At 39.0% G+C, this 16,336-nt stretch overlaps 1 protein-coding gene across 5 annotated transcripts in view; it reads left to right on the top strand.

Annotated features, from left to right (window-relative positions):
• The first annotated feature begins 3,478 nt into the window (after window positions 1–3,478).
• The window catches only part of PDLIM3 (PDZ and LIM domain 3), a 45,368-nt gene continuing 32,510 nt past the window's right edge, over window positions 3,479–16,336 (top strand). For 3 of the 5 annotated variants that reach the window (XM_050947894.1, XM_050947893.1, XM_050947891.1), the window contains exon 1: window positions 3,480–3,850. In XM_050947894.1, the coding sequence (XP_050803851.1) occupies window positions 3,758–3,850 (93 nt within the window). In that variant the 5' untranslated portion in view covers window positions 3,480–3,757. Of the gene's footprint in view, window positions 3,851–16,336 lie in introns of all 5 variants that reach the window. The other 2 variants (XM_050947890.1, XM_050947892.1) reach the window with 1 other exon arrangement.

Here is a 16,336-nt window from a genome sequence, read left to right as displayed (position 1 = left end):
GTGGCAGGTAAACAAACTGGCCCGACCCGCCAGGGTGCTTACCCTGGCGAGCCGCGTGCCAGAGGTTGCCGACTCCAGGCGTAGAATGAGAAGACCATATATCACATGCTCTACATGTGCCTCCTATGGACTTTGATACAGGAAAATATCTCTGAAAACTGATAGAACAGAATTTTGCAGGCTCAGAAGAAGAAATATGATCTACATCACACCTTCAAATGTGCATTGGGCTGACAGAAGAGACATCTATTTGGCACAGGCATCAAACTGAAGACTACCCAGCAAAGTCAGAAAAACAGGTAAGCTGGAATGTTTGAAGCAAACTGCAATCCAAGAAAACATACTTTGATCCAAAGGAAGCTATTAATAGGCAATCACATGACACAGTCATGACAATAAAAGATTGCACTTTTATGGATAGGGAAGCTATATTCCAAGACTGAATACTAATGATGTCAAGAAAACAAGCAAAGTTATTGCACTAAAAAGAGAGCCACTTATCTATATAGTAATTGAAGTTCTTTGAGATGTGTGGTTCATATCTGTATTCCACTATGGGGTACACATGTGCTCCATGCACCTGAAACTGAAATTTTTTTGCTAGGGTCCATAGGTCCACACCTGCACTCTTCTCTTCAAGCTCCAAACTGAGGGCATAAGGGGAAGTATGGACCAAGTGCCGCTCCAGTTCCTCCTCTACTGCAAATCATGAGTAAAGGATCTGAAGCAGAGAAGCGCAGATAGCGGAACAGAGACAGGGACTACACAAAGAACTTCAGTTACTATATATATAAGTAACCTTTTTTCTTTTCCCCAGTGTTGGTCCCCAAGCACTGTGGATGACTGACAAGAAGTACTTATTAATGAGAAGGGTGTGAGGATCTTTGCAGTACTGATGACTGAAGGACCACCAAATCAAAGGGATGCATCAACTGCAGAGGCTTGCACTAGGGCAGTGGTGGGTAACCTGCGGCCCATCAGGGTAATCTGCTAGCAGGCTGCCAGACAGTTTGTTTACATTTGCACAGCTGCAGGTTTGCCATTCCCAGCCAATTGGAGCTGCGGGAAGCTGCGGCCAGTACCTCCCTGTAGCCCACATCGTTTCCTGCAGCTCCCATTGGCTGGGAATGGTGAATTGCAGCCACTGGGAGCTGCGTGCAGCTGTGCAAATGTAAACAAAATGTCCGGTGGCCCAGACTGATTACACCACTGAACTAGGGCACAATGTCTTGTGAAAGTATGGCCAGAGGTCTACAGTGCTACTTAATAGATGTCAATGACTGGCACCTCATGAAGTGAGACTATGGAAGCTGCCTTGACTCTGGTGACTCAGAATGACTATTTGCATCCTGAAGTGTTAAGCAAATCAACTAATAAACTAACCAAATCATTCATCAGAGAAGAGTTATCTGTTGAGCAGATTCTTTAGCAAGCCATGGATATTTGGAGAGTTATAAGAAGGCTGGAAAAAATATGTAAAAAAAAGTGAAGAGTGATCCTGACAATGACCAAAGTCTATCTTCAGTCTCTAGCATAACAACAAACAATAACAGAAAATGTGTAAAGATCAAATGTATAATGAAGCCATGGGCAATAACCAGATGTAAATAATACATCTTGCAAGAAAAACTGGATTTTCTAAAAGAAATAAAAAATTATGACATCAAGGAAATACAGTAGATGTAATATATTGGCATTTTAGTAAAACATCTAATACATTACATTAAAAAAATCTCTTACGAAATGGATTAGAACTAGTTTGGATATGAGCACTGTCCTGTGGACTTAAAACTGATTGATGGACTACAAACAAAGAGTAAATATATAGGGTAAAATACATATTCATGGCGAGCGGAAAATCCAAGAGAGGGGATTCAGATTCCAGTCAAGTTCTATGCCACATCCATCATCTTGGTATCTGAGTATCTTGTGGAATTATCCCCCTACCTTCCTACTTGACATCCTATCAGGAGGGGCTGTGGTATGCTTCCTTGTTGAAAAGGGCTGCTGGGCCACCCAGAAAGTTGACAGATCCCTAGACAACTGGCATCACCTCCCCCTTTACCCCTCAGGATCTCTGGGTGCTCAGAAGAAAAGATGAAATCTGAGGAAATTCTCCACAAAACCAGAGTGATGACAATGCGCACCACTCCCCGCTCACCTACAATTTCTCCTGGTCCATCTTGTTATAAGCACCTTCCCCTGAGTAGACTACAGACCACACGGATAGGCCTCCAAAAAATGGTGGGGGAGCATAGTGAAGTGGAAGCAGTGAAGTCCTCTGCCATGGGGAATGGGAAATTTGTGCACTGAGCTATGAAACACAATCTGGGCCATTATTATCATTAAGTCAAATCCTTAAATCTTTACCCAGTTTTCTCTTTGTCTTTACTCTGGCAAAACTCCCACTGATTTTAACTGGCCTTTTGCCTAATTAAATAGAATTTCTACTTTTCCATTGTATCTCAATACAAGGGCTAAGCCCTCAGCAGCAATAACAGAAAAGTGATGTGGAGTCAAGGCTGTCAGTGGAGAACTGGAACAACAGGAACACTTGCAGACTAACCTTGCTAGTATAAGATACTCATGGGGAACTATTCCAGTACAATGGGAAAGGAAACATCTAAGAACAGCACCACTGGAAAATATCTCTTTTACAGTCAGATACAAAAGAAATGTTAGTCAAGATAAAGCAGAAAGATGGAAAGAAAACATCAGCTGCTGCAACAGAACCAACTGGGAACCAGAGTGAGCAGCACAAACTGAATGTACCTGTATAAGAACTACAGAGTCCAAGACAATGCCAAAAGAAAGAAGTGGTTATCTATTACACTAGTTGCATTTTTGTTTCCACGTCTATGTATAAGAAATGTCTATGTATAAGAAATATCTATGACATTGTTAAAAATTTTCAAGCGAGCACAAACATTTTATATGTGTACACTGTACAAAACATATAGCCCAGTGGTTCTCAAACTTCCGTATTGGTGACCCCTTTCACAGCTCTGAATGCAACCTGCCCTTATAAATTAAAAACACATTGTTTATAATTAATATTATTATAAATGTTGGAAGTGAAGTAGGGTTTGTGGGGGGAGACTAACACCTCATGACCCCCTGAAAAAATCTTACGATCCCCAGTTTGAGAACCCCTGATATAGCTGAAAACTTCAAATGAAGGGCTAGAAAGACTTTGTGGTCAAGTAAATGACTGTATCACAAGCTGACTGAAATGCAAAATGATCATTCAGGAGCGAAAAAGCTCAATATTAAATATTTCTTTGTTAGGTGAAATGTTGATGATGCTGTGGTATGGTTAAAACAAAGACAGTGCTGTAATACAATCACATCATCAAAAGTGAGACCAGGTTGCTTTAAGAGAGAAATAGGAAGCTGTAACCTGAAGCTTACTGAATGCTGGGCTGGGCAGAACACTGTGAGGCAGCAAATAAAGTAAATCTATTCGCTGTAAACTCCACAGAGCATCCAGACTGTTTTACCAAAGTTGGTACTCCCCCTGTGGATGGAGGAGACAAGAGACGAGTGACATCATACAGGAGAAGGGATAAAGTGCTGTTTCTGCAGCTGTGGGATGAGAAAAAACTTCTGAGGCGTATAAAGGATCTGCTGCCCTGTCCAGCAAAGACACTGCTGACAGGATCTTTATTCCTACAGCTCAGCCTTCAGCTCCCTTTACCAAGCTAGGGAAAAAAGAAAAATAATCCAGTAATAATAGGTGTCAGAAAACTGGTGTACAATGCCACAGAACGTCGTTCTCCCAGGACCTGCTCCTTGGGGATTCAGGCTGAGTGGAGGGATAGATTTTAACCAGCCTTTGATTATAACCAGGGTACGTGTTCTTTTCCATTTCCCTTTTATTATTTTTAACATTATTTTAATTTTTCCTCTTTGACTTTTCTTGAGTGAAGCAATAAACGAATGAACTAGCTGCAGGTTGCATTTATTACTGTTATTCAAATTTAGTAGTTGCTGAAAGTTAACAATTCTGAAATGATTTGTGTGTGTGTGAATTTTAAAGAGACTGCTTTATCAGGCAAAAAGGGCTTCATTTGACTCCTTCTCAGACTTCCAAAACAAAATTCCCGTGTCAAGGAGACACTGGCAAGGGAAGAGGACAGTGTGATTTCCCAAAGCACTAATATTTTCACTTTCCAGTTTCGGACCCCCCAGGGAGCCAGAGACCAGCCTAAGATACTGACCATATTGTAGCTCTCATCAGTTCCAGTAACTGGCCCATATTATCCTTGGGAGAGAGGGGGACTTAGCAGCTGTTCCTTGTGGCTGGATGTTTGTACACTAATCTTCATGTCAGCTTGAGTTATGAAGATTTTGTAATACAAATCTTTATCTAATTCAAGATCTGTGTGTTGTAAGCAAAGGCAGTGGGCCATGCTCCTACAAATGTACAGTTCTGTGATTTCATTTATTTTACATCAGTGATTTATTACAAAGTTATTCTATCATGAACAAGCAAGAAAAAAATCCTATGCATTAACTAGTGGCTTTTAGTGATATTCAATATTAATCTCTTATAGTACTTCACATTTAAAGAGGATTAAGAACACAATCCCTCCTCTTTTTTCGGTATTCTAAGATATTATCCTGAAAACTGGCATTTATTTCAGAGGCTGTCACTTAATAACTGCAACACACAAAAATCTATTTTCCATTCTTAAAGCAAGAGCAAAACATATTTTCTGTCCATTAGGTAAACTTAGTTTAAGTATATATTGCTGAATAGGGCTTTACGTGACATACATCAAATACCAGAATCAGCATTCTTTATTTTCTGCCGGTTTACAGTACTTGCACATACTGAAAGCATGTTTCATTATTCTCTTCCACCTCACTAACATAGTTTTGGAAGTAGTGCATTGAGACTCAGAATTTAGACAAATCTTAGTGCAGTATTACGTAAGTGTCAGAACTTGAAGAATATATACCTCTGATGATGCCATGAAGTCAAACATGATTTGCGGAAATGGTAAGCACCAAAATTCTACTGTAAATTACCCTAGTATAAATCTGAAGTAACTCCATGTAAGTCAATAGAGTTACTCCACATTTATACCACCATAACTGAGATCCACTTTTGCCCTTAAAATATAATGCTCTTAATTTGCTTGATGTTATATAAATGTATATGATAAATGTTTGTTGTATGTGACATGAAAATTCTGGAGAAAAAAAATATGTTGCGTAAAAAGAGTGAAAAATGTCTAGATGTATTGGGACTTTCATTGCCTTTTATGGACTTACAAGGGGAAAATAGTTTCCATTATCTCTAATGAAAAATATTTTAGCAGTGTCTGGTTTATATTTTCCTTTTGTTTAGATTAAGTGCAATGAGGTTTAAAAACATACTAACAAAAGATAAATTACATTTATTGTAACTTTCTGAGGAATAAATAATTTTGCCATTGACTCATCATCACACCTACAGAGTGCGTTGAGACAAAAAGGCTGCTGGTTTGTAGCAAGATGTCAGTGCTCATTAATCACGTGTTTCAAGTTGAAGAACTGTTGATATTATAAAATACATTAGGAAAAAGGAAATGTTTAAAGTTACTTGGCTAGAGCTCAGGAATTTTAATGATGGATTTGTTTGATATTAATGACCCTTTCCTGCTAATCAGATTAGATTTTTTTTCATATATTTGTTCGTGTCCAATACTGCAAAGTGCTGAGAGTTTCCAGCAAATTAGTGAGCATTCAGACTCTTAGGTGGTGCTCAGATCCATGCAAAACTAGGTTGAAAAGCAAAGGATATTCACTCAATTTACATAATGAAAAGTAACACCTATTTATTCACATTTCAATTAGCATAATGACAAGAAAAAATTATTCCTCAGAAATACTTTTTAAGGATTAAAATAGTAAGCAGTAGGATGGTTGATTAATCGCAGTTAACTCGTGATTAACTCAAAAAATTAATCACGATTTTAAAAATTAATCACAATTGCACTGTTAAACAACAGAATTTAACAATAGAATTGTTAAACAATTCAAATTTATTAAATATTTTTGCATGTTTTTCTACATTTTCAAATATACTGATTTCAGTTACAACACAGAATACAAAGTATATATTGCTCACTTTATATTATTTTTATTACAAATATTTACACTGTAAAAATGATAAAAAGAAGTAGTATTTTTCAATTCAACTCAAATAAGTACTGTAGTGCATTCTCTTTATCGTGAAAATGTAACATAAAAAAGGGGGGGAAATTGTTACATAACTGCATTCAAAAACAAAACTGTGTAAAACTTCAGAGCCTACAAGTCCGCTCAGTCCTACTTCTTATTTTGCCAATTGCTAAGACAAACAAGTTTGTTTACCTTTATGGGAGATACTGCTGCCTCCTTCTTAATTACAATGTAACCTGAAAGTGAGAACAGGCTTTTGCGTGGCACTTTTGTAGCCGGCGTTGCAAGGTATTTATGTGACTGATATGCTAAACATTCGTATGCCCTTTCAGCCATCATTCCAGAGGACATACTTCCATCCTAATGATGCCTGGTAAAAAAAAAAAAATGTGTTAATTAAATTTGTGACTGAACTTCCTGGGGGAAAACTGAATGTCTCCTGTTCCATTTTACCCGCATTCTACCATATATTTCATGTTATAGCAATCTCGGATGACAATCCAGCACATGTTCGTTTTACGAACACTTTCACTGCAGATTTGACAAAATGCAAAGAAGGTACCAATATGGGATTTCTAAAAATAGCTACAGAATTCAACTCAAGGTTTATGAATCTGAAGTGCCTTCCAAAATCTGAGAGGGACGAGGTGTGAAGCATGATGTCAGAAGTCTTAAAAGAGCAACACTCCGATGTGGAAACTACAGAACCTGAACCACCAAAAAAAAAAAATTAACCTTCTGCTGGTGGCATCCGACTCAAATGATGAAAATGAACATGTTCACTCTGCTTTGGATCATTAACATGCAGAACCCGCTATCAGCATGGACGCACGTCCTCTGGAATCACGGCTGAAGCATGAAGGGACATATGAATCTTTAGCACATCTGGCACACAAATATCTTGAGATGCCAGCTAAAACAGTGCCATGTGAACACCTGTTCTCACTTTCAGGTAACATTGTAAACAAGAAGTGGGCAGTATTACCTCTTGCAAATTGTAACCAAACTTGTTTGTCTGAGCAATTGACTGAACAAGAAGTAGGAATGAGTGGACTTGTAGGCTCTAAAGTTTTATATTGTTTTATTTTTTAATCCATTTTTTTTGTAGATAATTCTATATTTTTAAGTTCAACTTTCACGATAAAGTGATCGCATTACAGTACTTGTATTAGGTGAATTAAAAAATACTATTTCTTTGTTTTTTTACAGTGAAAATATTTATATTCAAAAATAAAGTGAGCAGTGTACACTTTGTATTCTGTGTTGTAATTGAAATTGAAAATGTAGAAAACATCAAAAAATATTTAAATAAATGGTATTCTCTTATTAACAGCATGATTAATTGTACGATTAATCACTATTAATTTTTTTAATCACTTGACAGCCCTAGTAAGCAGAAACTGATAGTTTATTGCATCTTTCCAATTATCCTTTTGACTAAAATCTTTAGCCAGATGTAACAGCAGTTGGCTATAATCCTTATTCAAACAGAGAAAACCTTTATTAGTGGTGTAATAGAGTGATGTGTAAGACTATCAGGGATCATCGTACACCTGTTTAGAGAACAGAGGTCATCTCAAAAACTCATGCGTGATTTACCTAACCAAACACAGTCAGACTATCCTCTTGAGTGTTTCAAGCAAACGTAAAACCACAGAGTATGATATTCAGGAAGGGCTAAAGTATAGAAGTTAAATGAATGTGTTTATTTGCAGCACATAAAGATATAAAAAGCAAGAAGCAAAAAATTAACAAGAAAAATGAAAACAACTGCTGACATTTTTGGGACTTAACTTACCTACATTTATGTTATGTCCATGGAACCATCCAAAGCCCACTGACTAAAGCCAATTAAATTGTTTCAATTTGCTTAAGAGTAGGCCTTGAGTGTGCCTGGGTGGAAGGGGGGAAGAGAGAGAGAGAGTGTCTGTGTGTTGAGGGAACAGTTGAGATAAAAAGAATAATGCATCCTAAGAACTTAACTCCCTTTAAACAAAATAATTATGGATAAGTGTAAAAATGATGTTTGAGGGAGCAGGAGATACCTTCACCAGCTTCAGAGTTTCACGGTCTTAATGTTCTGCTATAGAGCTGTATAGCTCCTCACTATGTATACACACATTACTTCTCTTTCACCTATATACATTTTCCTGTAACACAGATGCAGAGACTGTCTTTTTTATTCTCTTCAAAAGAGGTGGATTATGAAGTATTCATAATTCAGTGTCCCAAAGCAATTTAAAAATCAATATACAGATTAAATGCACTGCAGAAAGAAAATATTTTTCTCAAAATCATATAATTGAAGAAAATTACCCCACATGAGTAAAGTTGTTACCTAATCCACAAAATGTTTGCATATCTGATATATGTCCCTATTTTCCTCTTTATTTTTTTAAATCTGAGAAGGGATTTAGATTCACAGCACACTAGACCAATAAACACACAATACTATGGACTAAGTCCTCTATCATATCCCCCCTTAGTTGTCTTTTTCCAAGCTGAAAAGTCCCATATTATTAATCTCTCCTCATATGGAAGATGCTCCATATCCTTAATCATTTTTGTTGCCCTTTTCTGAACCTTTAGCAATTCCAATATATGATAGAGGTCTATACAATCATGACTGGCTTGGAGAAGGTAAATAAGGAAGTGTTATTTACTCATTCTTAAAACACAAGAACTAGGGGTCACCAAATGAAAATAATAGGCAGCAGGTTTAAAACATATGAAAGGAAGTATTTTTTCATACAACACACAGTCAACCTGTGGAACTCCTTGCCAGAGGAAGCTGTGAAGGCCAAGACTATAACAAGGTTCAAAAAAGAACTAGATAAATTAATGGAGGATAGATCCATCAATGGCTATTAGCCAGGATGGACAGGGATGGTGTTCATAGCCTCTGTTTGCCAGAAGCTTGGTATGGGCAGCAGGGGATAGATCACTTGATGATTACCTGTTCTGTTCATTCCCTCTGGGACACCTGCCATTGGCCACTTTTGGAAGACAGGATACTGGGCTAAATGGACCTTTGGTCTGACCCAGTATGGCCGTTCTTATGTGGCTTCACTCTACTCTTGCTCATACCCTTGGGGAAGAGAGATTTATGTTGGAGGGGGCAATAGAGCATCTGACTACTAAAAACCCATTTTTCTAACCCAGAGGATCACACCTAAGGTATCCTTAGCTTGGAATTTAAAGTTGGTTCAGAAATGTAGAAATTCTGTCTTTCCTTTCCTTCCCCACTCCTAATGCATTTTTCAAACGACTGAGCAGAAAAATGCCACAGTGAAGAACTGCACCTGTGCTGCTATGAATATTAAGTCCACATGCTGTGTACTTGACAGTTATCTCTGACAGAGACTGCTATGTGATAGAGAATAGATCTAATGCCTTGGATTTGTTATATCAGAATGGGGAAATGGTCCATTTAATCTGATATCCTTTCTTTAGCAGCAACCTTTACCTGACGCTTTAGAGGAAGATGAAATCTTCCCAAATGCACTAGTTGTTCATTACTATAATGTGATGGGAGGAGATTCTTTCCTGACCACAACTGAAAGTCAGCTTTTTGGAAGCATGATAATAGCCCTTACATTTTTTATCTAACTAGTGTAACTGCAGATTTTATCCTTATTTATGAGCCTAAACAGTTTAAATCTTATTTAGCCAGTGATCTCAATTATAGCCTACGGTTTTGAGTTCCACAGCTTAATAATAAAGTACGCATAAAATATTTCTTGCCATGCATGGAAATGTAGCAGTGTAATACCTGTAGAGACAATACAAGATACAGTTTCATTAGCATTGACACAGTGGTATTGGTACATTCCATGTTTTTAATGGAATCTTTCCTTCTTCAAGAATACAAGACATAGTTAATCTGTCATTTCTTGGGAAAATGTATTTAAAAAATTAAAATCTCAGTGAGCAATTTTATATGTGATGTAATACTTAAGAACTAAGAAAGAGTGCAGTGTTTTTCTGGGCAGTTACAGAATGCTTTCATATACCACAGAAGAATAAATGTCTTAAGTACTAGAAAGTGCAGGAATCTCCCATAAATACACTGCCTGGCAGCGGAAGCTAGGGATATTTGGAAATGGATAGGCAAAAATTACATATAATGGTCTGTTCAGGGCACATTGCAGAGACTATTCTGTCTCTGAAGGAATTAATAATTCTGGCTCTGATACCACCTGCCTGACGAGTCATCAGTGCTGGCTGCAATGACAGGAAATGGAATTCAGAAGCCAACGATTCTACACTTCATAATTTATTATTATTGTTATTCCAGTAGTGCCTACACTGTGCTAAGGAAGAGGGATTTGTCAAAGGAGAAAACAGTGATCTTAAGGATCAGTTCAAGAGGACGTTCCATGAAAGAGCTGATAAGGGAAAATTTTCACAGGGGTCTATGAGAGAAGAAGATAAATGAGCAGCCTAGGCGGTGACATGATAAGAGAAGACCAGGTGCAGGAAAGCCTGAATTTTGAAGGGCCTTGAAGGTGAGGACAAGAAGCTTGAGCTTTAGACAGCAGAAAAATGTTCTTGGAGGGAAAGGAGGGGAGTTAAACAGCAGAAGAAATAATTAGATGGTGTAAGAAAGACATTTCTAAATAAAACATCTGTCTCTGAAATTTTTAAATCTCTCTCATGTGTTTGCTTATGTGTACACATACCACATGTGTACATACACACTTGTGTGAGAAATAGTGAGAGAAATAGTGGAATTCCAAATTTGAGAGATGACATGGTTCTACCTCCTATCGCGTTCTACAGGCAGCTTCAAAAGGACTTAATTCCATGAGGATGAATTGTGCCAGTAATGTATTCACTTTACTATTTGGTAGTTTATGTTATATTGTTTTATCATGCAAGTAAAAAAGTACTCCTGTATCAAAGGTTTAATTGAAATGAAATGGATTTCTAGAAGATAGTAGCTTTATAGACTGGAATTGTATTGGGAAAGGCAAAAGATATTCCTTTTGAGGAAGGTGTGAGTAATATGCACATTGCCCTCGGACAGGAAATACTATAGGTGGACAGACAAATTATGCATCTTTGTAACCTCTCTCTTGCAGGGTTTTTAATTCCATGTTTCCAAAGCAGTGTTATGAGATTCTCTTTAGGATAAACTTCCAAAATACGAATTTTTAGACTTGTTTAGAGTAGCAGTCCTCCAAGTCATCCTTTTGCTTTAATGTTAAGTCTCTCTCCTTAATCTAAACAAATAGCCTCAAAGGCTAGCTATCGAGCAATAACATCACATTAGAAAGCAAAAACATCAAGAAAGTAGAACAGTTCATCTACCCAGGCACCACCATACTAGCCAATGGAGACCTCAAGAAGGAAGTGATATCAATAATAGGAAAGACATCCACAGCATTCACCAAACTCAACAAGGCATCAAAATCAAGGATATACAGCACCAGAAGAAAACTGAAAATTTTCAACTAAAATAATCTTAGTATTAACATATAGCTGCAAAAGCTGGAGATCTACTAAAAAGTGAGACAGAAAACAAGACAACTTCAAAAATCAATGTCTATAAAAAATTCTGGACACTGAATGGAAAGACTTCAACATCAACAAAGAGATCTGAGAAATCACCAACCAGCAGCTCATCTCCACCAGAATCAGAAGAAATCTCTAAACATATCTGGGGCATGTACATCACATGCCAATATGCAGACCTCTACATAAAGTTGTCAAGTGGAAACCAACTGGTGTGAGAAAACGAGGGTACCTACGAGAATTCTTAAGGAGAACCCTTCGTAGGGAGGGCAGAACAGCTGTTCTCCACACCATATGAAAGCAACAGCAAATGACCGGGAGGTACGAAGTAGACTAGTGTCTGTCCTGTGTGCCAACATTGACATGGGAAGGATGTAATGTAATGTAAAAACAAGTGTCCTAAAGAGGCAGAGAGAAGGCCACTAAAGATGCCTGGGAATATCATTGAAAAAAACTGCAGATCATTGGAAGCCCAAAACCACGTACAAGAGACACATACTGTCAGAGAAAACAAGGCTGGAGGGCTTTATATTCACTGTTGTTGAGAGGAGGGATCTTCCTTCCCCAATACTCTTACAGACTACGGCAGTAGTTCTCAAGCAGGGGTACACAGAGGTCTTCCAGGGGGTACATCAACTCATCTAGATACTTGCCTAGTTTTATAACAAATTACATAAAAAGCACTAGCAAAGTCAATACAAACTAAAATTTCATACAGACAACGACTTGTTTGTACTGCTCTATATACTATACACTGGAAGTTAAGTACAATATTTATATTTCAATTGATTTATTTTATAATTATATGGTAAAAATGAGAAAGTGAGCAATTTTTCAGTAACAGTGTGCTGTGACACTGTACTTTTTTTGTCTGGTTTTGTAAGCAAGTAGGGTACACAAGACAAATCAGATTCTTGAAAGGGGTACAGTAATCTGGAAAGTTGAGAACCACTGGACTAGGGGATTCAAAAACTGTAGCAGGGAAATTTAATTTTTTAAAAGTTATGTATTTGCTTTCTACTTATACTTCCCCACTGGCAACCCCAATACAGTTTATCCTTCATCCCGGGATCTCCCCTGTCCCTTGGTCTTTACATGACATTATTCCATCAATTTAGTGCTACCCTAGTAAGAGCCAACAGCTGGGACAGTGTGAAGTTGAGACACATGGCCAGGCCACTTCTAAAGAGCTGAAGGGGTAGGGCTAAAGACTCCCAGGGCTTGGCTACACTGGTGCTTTACAGTGCTGCAACTTTCTCGCTCAGGGGTGTGAAAAAACACCCCCCTGAGCGCAGCAAGTTACAGCACTGCAAAGTGCCAATGTAAACAGTGCCCCAGCGCTGGGAGCGTGGCTCCCAGCGCTGTAAGCTAATCCCCACAGGGAGGTGGTTTACGTGCAGCGCTGGGAGAGCTCTCTCCCAGCGCTGGCGCCGCGACCACACTCGCACTTCAAAGCGCTGCCGCGGGAGCGCTCCTGCGGCAGCACTGTGCAGCTCTGAGTGTAGCCATACCCTCAGTCAACAACCCAGATGACACTTGCCCCACCAGCACACACATGGGACTGCATCAGCAACTACTTCCGAGCCTCAAGGAGAAGAGATTAATCTGAAGCTTCTCCTTTCCACAAGGCCTCCAGAGAACTAATGAGCTGATCTGCAGAGAGCAAGAATCCCTATACATAGAGCTGGCTCCAGGTTTTTTACCGTCCCAAGCAACAACAACAAAAAAAAAGCTGGAGTGCCACCGCCGAAGCAAAAAAAAAAATTAAATAAAAAAAATTTAAAAAAAAGCCGGAGTGCCGCCCCTTGAAAAGGGCCTGAATGCCACCCCTTGAAAAGGGCCGCCCTAAGCACAAGCTTGGAACGATGGTGCCTAGAGCCGGCCCTGCCTGTAGAGCACTGGCTGTTCAGCCAGGTAGGATTCTACCATATTAAGGGGAGAGGAAACACTGGAATCTGCTTTAAAGCGTGCTATTGTGCACTAAATTTAAAACCTTGGGCTAGTAAAAGAATACAAAGTTTTTTTACAACCGTTTTTTCAGATATTTTGTCCCCCTCATATTTGCAAGAACGTTGGCCCAGATTCTCAAAGGTTTTAGGTACCTAACTCCTACTGATTTGAAAACTTTCAGAATCTGGGCCTTTGCTCTTGTCCTTTCCTCAGATTTAAGAATCTGTGATCACTCTATCACAATCATGCCTCACCCCAAGACAAATGTATTAACACTCTTTACAGACCTATCAGTTTAACTCATTTACAGGGCTGGCTGTAAATAGTGTTATACGTGAAAACAGCTGACGATGCATTTTGTAAGGAGACGTTTTCAAATGTACTGAATTAGGAGCACTTTCTTTCATTTATCTAAAGCTTAAATTTAAAGCTCTTATTAGAGTGAGAAACTAGAATCACTTTGGTACTTATTCATTGATTTTATTAATTATTATTATTATTATTCATACTGTGGTAGTGTCCATAGGCCACAACCAAGTTGGACCCCTTTGTATGAGGTGCTGTACAAAATATATAATAAATGAATGCTCTTAACGTGGACAAGTTTGGTTATCTTTGCAACCATAAGAGGTAGAAACCAATTATTTTTAAATTAAAGCTTAAATTCTGCAGGAACTTGTCTTTGTCCCCACCACTACTTGCCATGAAAACGATCCTTATGCATAGCTATTTGGATTTTTCAAGACCCAGAAAGCAGGAATGTTTAAGGCACTGGACCTAAATTAAGGGTTTAGGGTCTGATCCTGATTTTGCCACCGACTTGTGTGACCTTGGGTAAGTTTGTGCATGGAGGCGACACACTATATACAGCTGTTCCCAGTTTTGTGTGCAGAAGGGAGGTCTGGTCTCCCTTGTTGGCACCATTTTGTTTTCTCTCATTGCTTTTGGCTTCTGGAGGCCTCCACACAGGGTCCCGCTTAAGAATAATGAATGGGGACTTGGCAGGCCAGTGGGGAGAAGTGGGGTGTCCAAGGGTGCATATCATTCTCTCTCTGGCTCTATGAAAAATCTGTGTTACAGATGATAGAGCCACGGGGAGGAGGGATAGCTCAGTGGTTTGAGCATTGGCCTGCTAAATCCAGGGTTACAAGTTCAATCCTTGAGGGGGCCATTTAGGGAACTGGAGTAAAAATCTGTCTGGGGATTAGCCCTGCTTTGAGCAGGGGTTGCACTAGATGACCTTCTGAGGTCCCTTCCAACCCTAATCTTCTATGATTCTAAGTTTTCTAACACAGGGGTAAATTGTGGTAGCTAAGCATTCCCCTGTGTCACCCTAACAGAATTTCTAAAAAACACTGTGTCTCAGGTTGAAACAATGTCTCTGTATCTTTGCAGCAAATAGTTGCTTTTAGTCACTAGAGAAACTCTTGATTGGTTACCACAGGTTTTAAAGCATGTTTCCTCTACCATGGAAGAAACCATGCCAAAATACTGTTGGGAATGTTATGAACAAGTCTGATGTATGAACAAGTCCTCCATTTAAGATTGTTGTAAGAGACAGTCAAGGGACCACACTGAAAACAAAGCCTAACAGCATTTGCCCAGAAACTAGTACCATGTGGGCAGAGGGGTCACATTCATACAGGTGCATGGCAGTGTGAAAACACACAGAAACTGAGAACAGACAAGAACTGGGAATGGGGGGAGAGTGGGGAGAAACCCAAGAAGGATCCTGTAAGCACATGTGATCATGGAAAAAAATAAAGAAATCTTTTGGATCTTGTGTTGACTGAAGAGGCAGTAAGGTAAGAAACTGCTCTTTTTGTTCTTGATTCCTTCTGCATTCACAGTCACAAGACTTTGTACATTCTTTGTAAATAAGCAAAATTGCATCAACCAAATTCCCAACTATCACCAATTTCTACTCCGAACTGGAGCAACCTACTAGACACTGAATTTTTAGGAAGCAGCTCAGGCCAAAAAGTGGTAATACTGGTGTCAGTAGTGTGATCCAGTTTCCAAGTAGAGAGATTGTGAGCTGGTGGTATTCCTGTTGAACCAAGATGCAACAAATAATGGAGATTCTTGCAGAAATAAAAAATGGCCAGCAAGATTTAAAACAAGACCTTAAATAGGAGCTGGAGACTTCGAAAAAGTAATTAAGACAAGACTTAAAACAAGATCTAAAACAAGAGCTGGAGGTTTCCCAGAAAGGGCTCAGAGAGAATTTGCATGTTGAGATGAGTTTGTTGTATGGAGGTGCAACTAAAATACACTTGGACAGACTGGGAAACCCAATGGCAACACACCCGGGCTAGAATGGTAAAACAGATTGATGAGGTGAACTACAATCTGACTAAAGTTTTTCCATGAAGCAGTGGAAACCAAACAGACTTTGGCCAATATGGAACTTGCTGAGATGAGGTGTAGCATGGACTTGAGTTGAAAATTCAGGTCCAGAAGGAAATCAAAGGGTCACAGACCACAGTGGAAGATAGCTGGCTGGATGAGGAACTGGGCCAGCCAGAGGACTAGAGTAATACCAGACATTTACAACAATTTTCTGCCCCATTTGTAACCCACAGAGGCTCAGAGGGGACAAGTCAGTTTGTGCCAGCTCAAATAATGAAAAAACTTCCTGGCAGAGGTGACGGATGGAAGGGCATGCGGGGTCACATGCCCCCCCCCCCACAAGATT

Source organism: Gopherus flavomarginatus, chromosome 3 (assembly GCF_025201925.1).
Source record: "Gopherus flavomarginatus isolate rGopFla2 chromosome 3, rGopFla2.mat.asm, whole genome shotgun sequence".
In the NCBI taxonomy this organism is placed as follows: Eukaryota; Metazoa; Chordata; order Testudines; family Testudinidae; genus Gopherus; species Gopherus flavomarginatus.
This window is presented reverse-complemented; position numbering and strand designations above follow the sequence as displayed.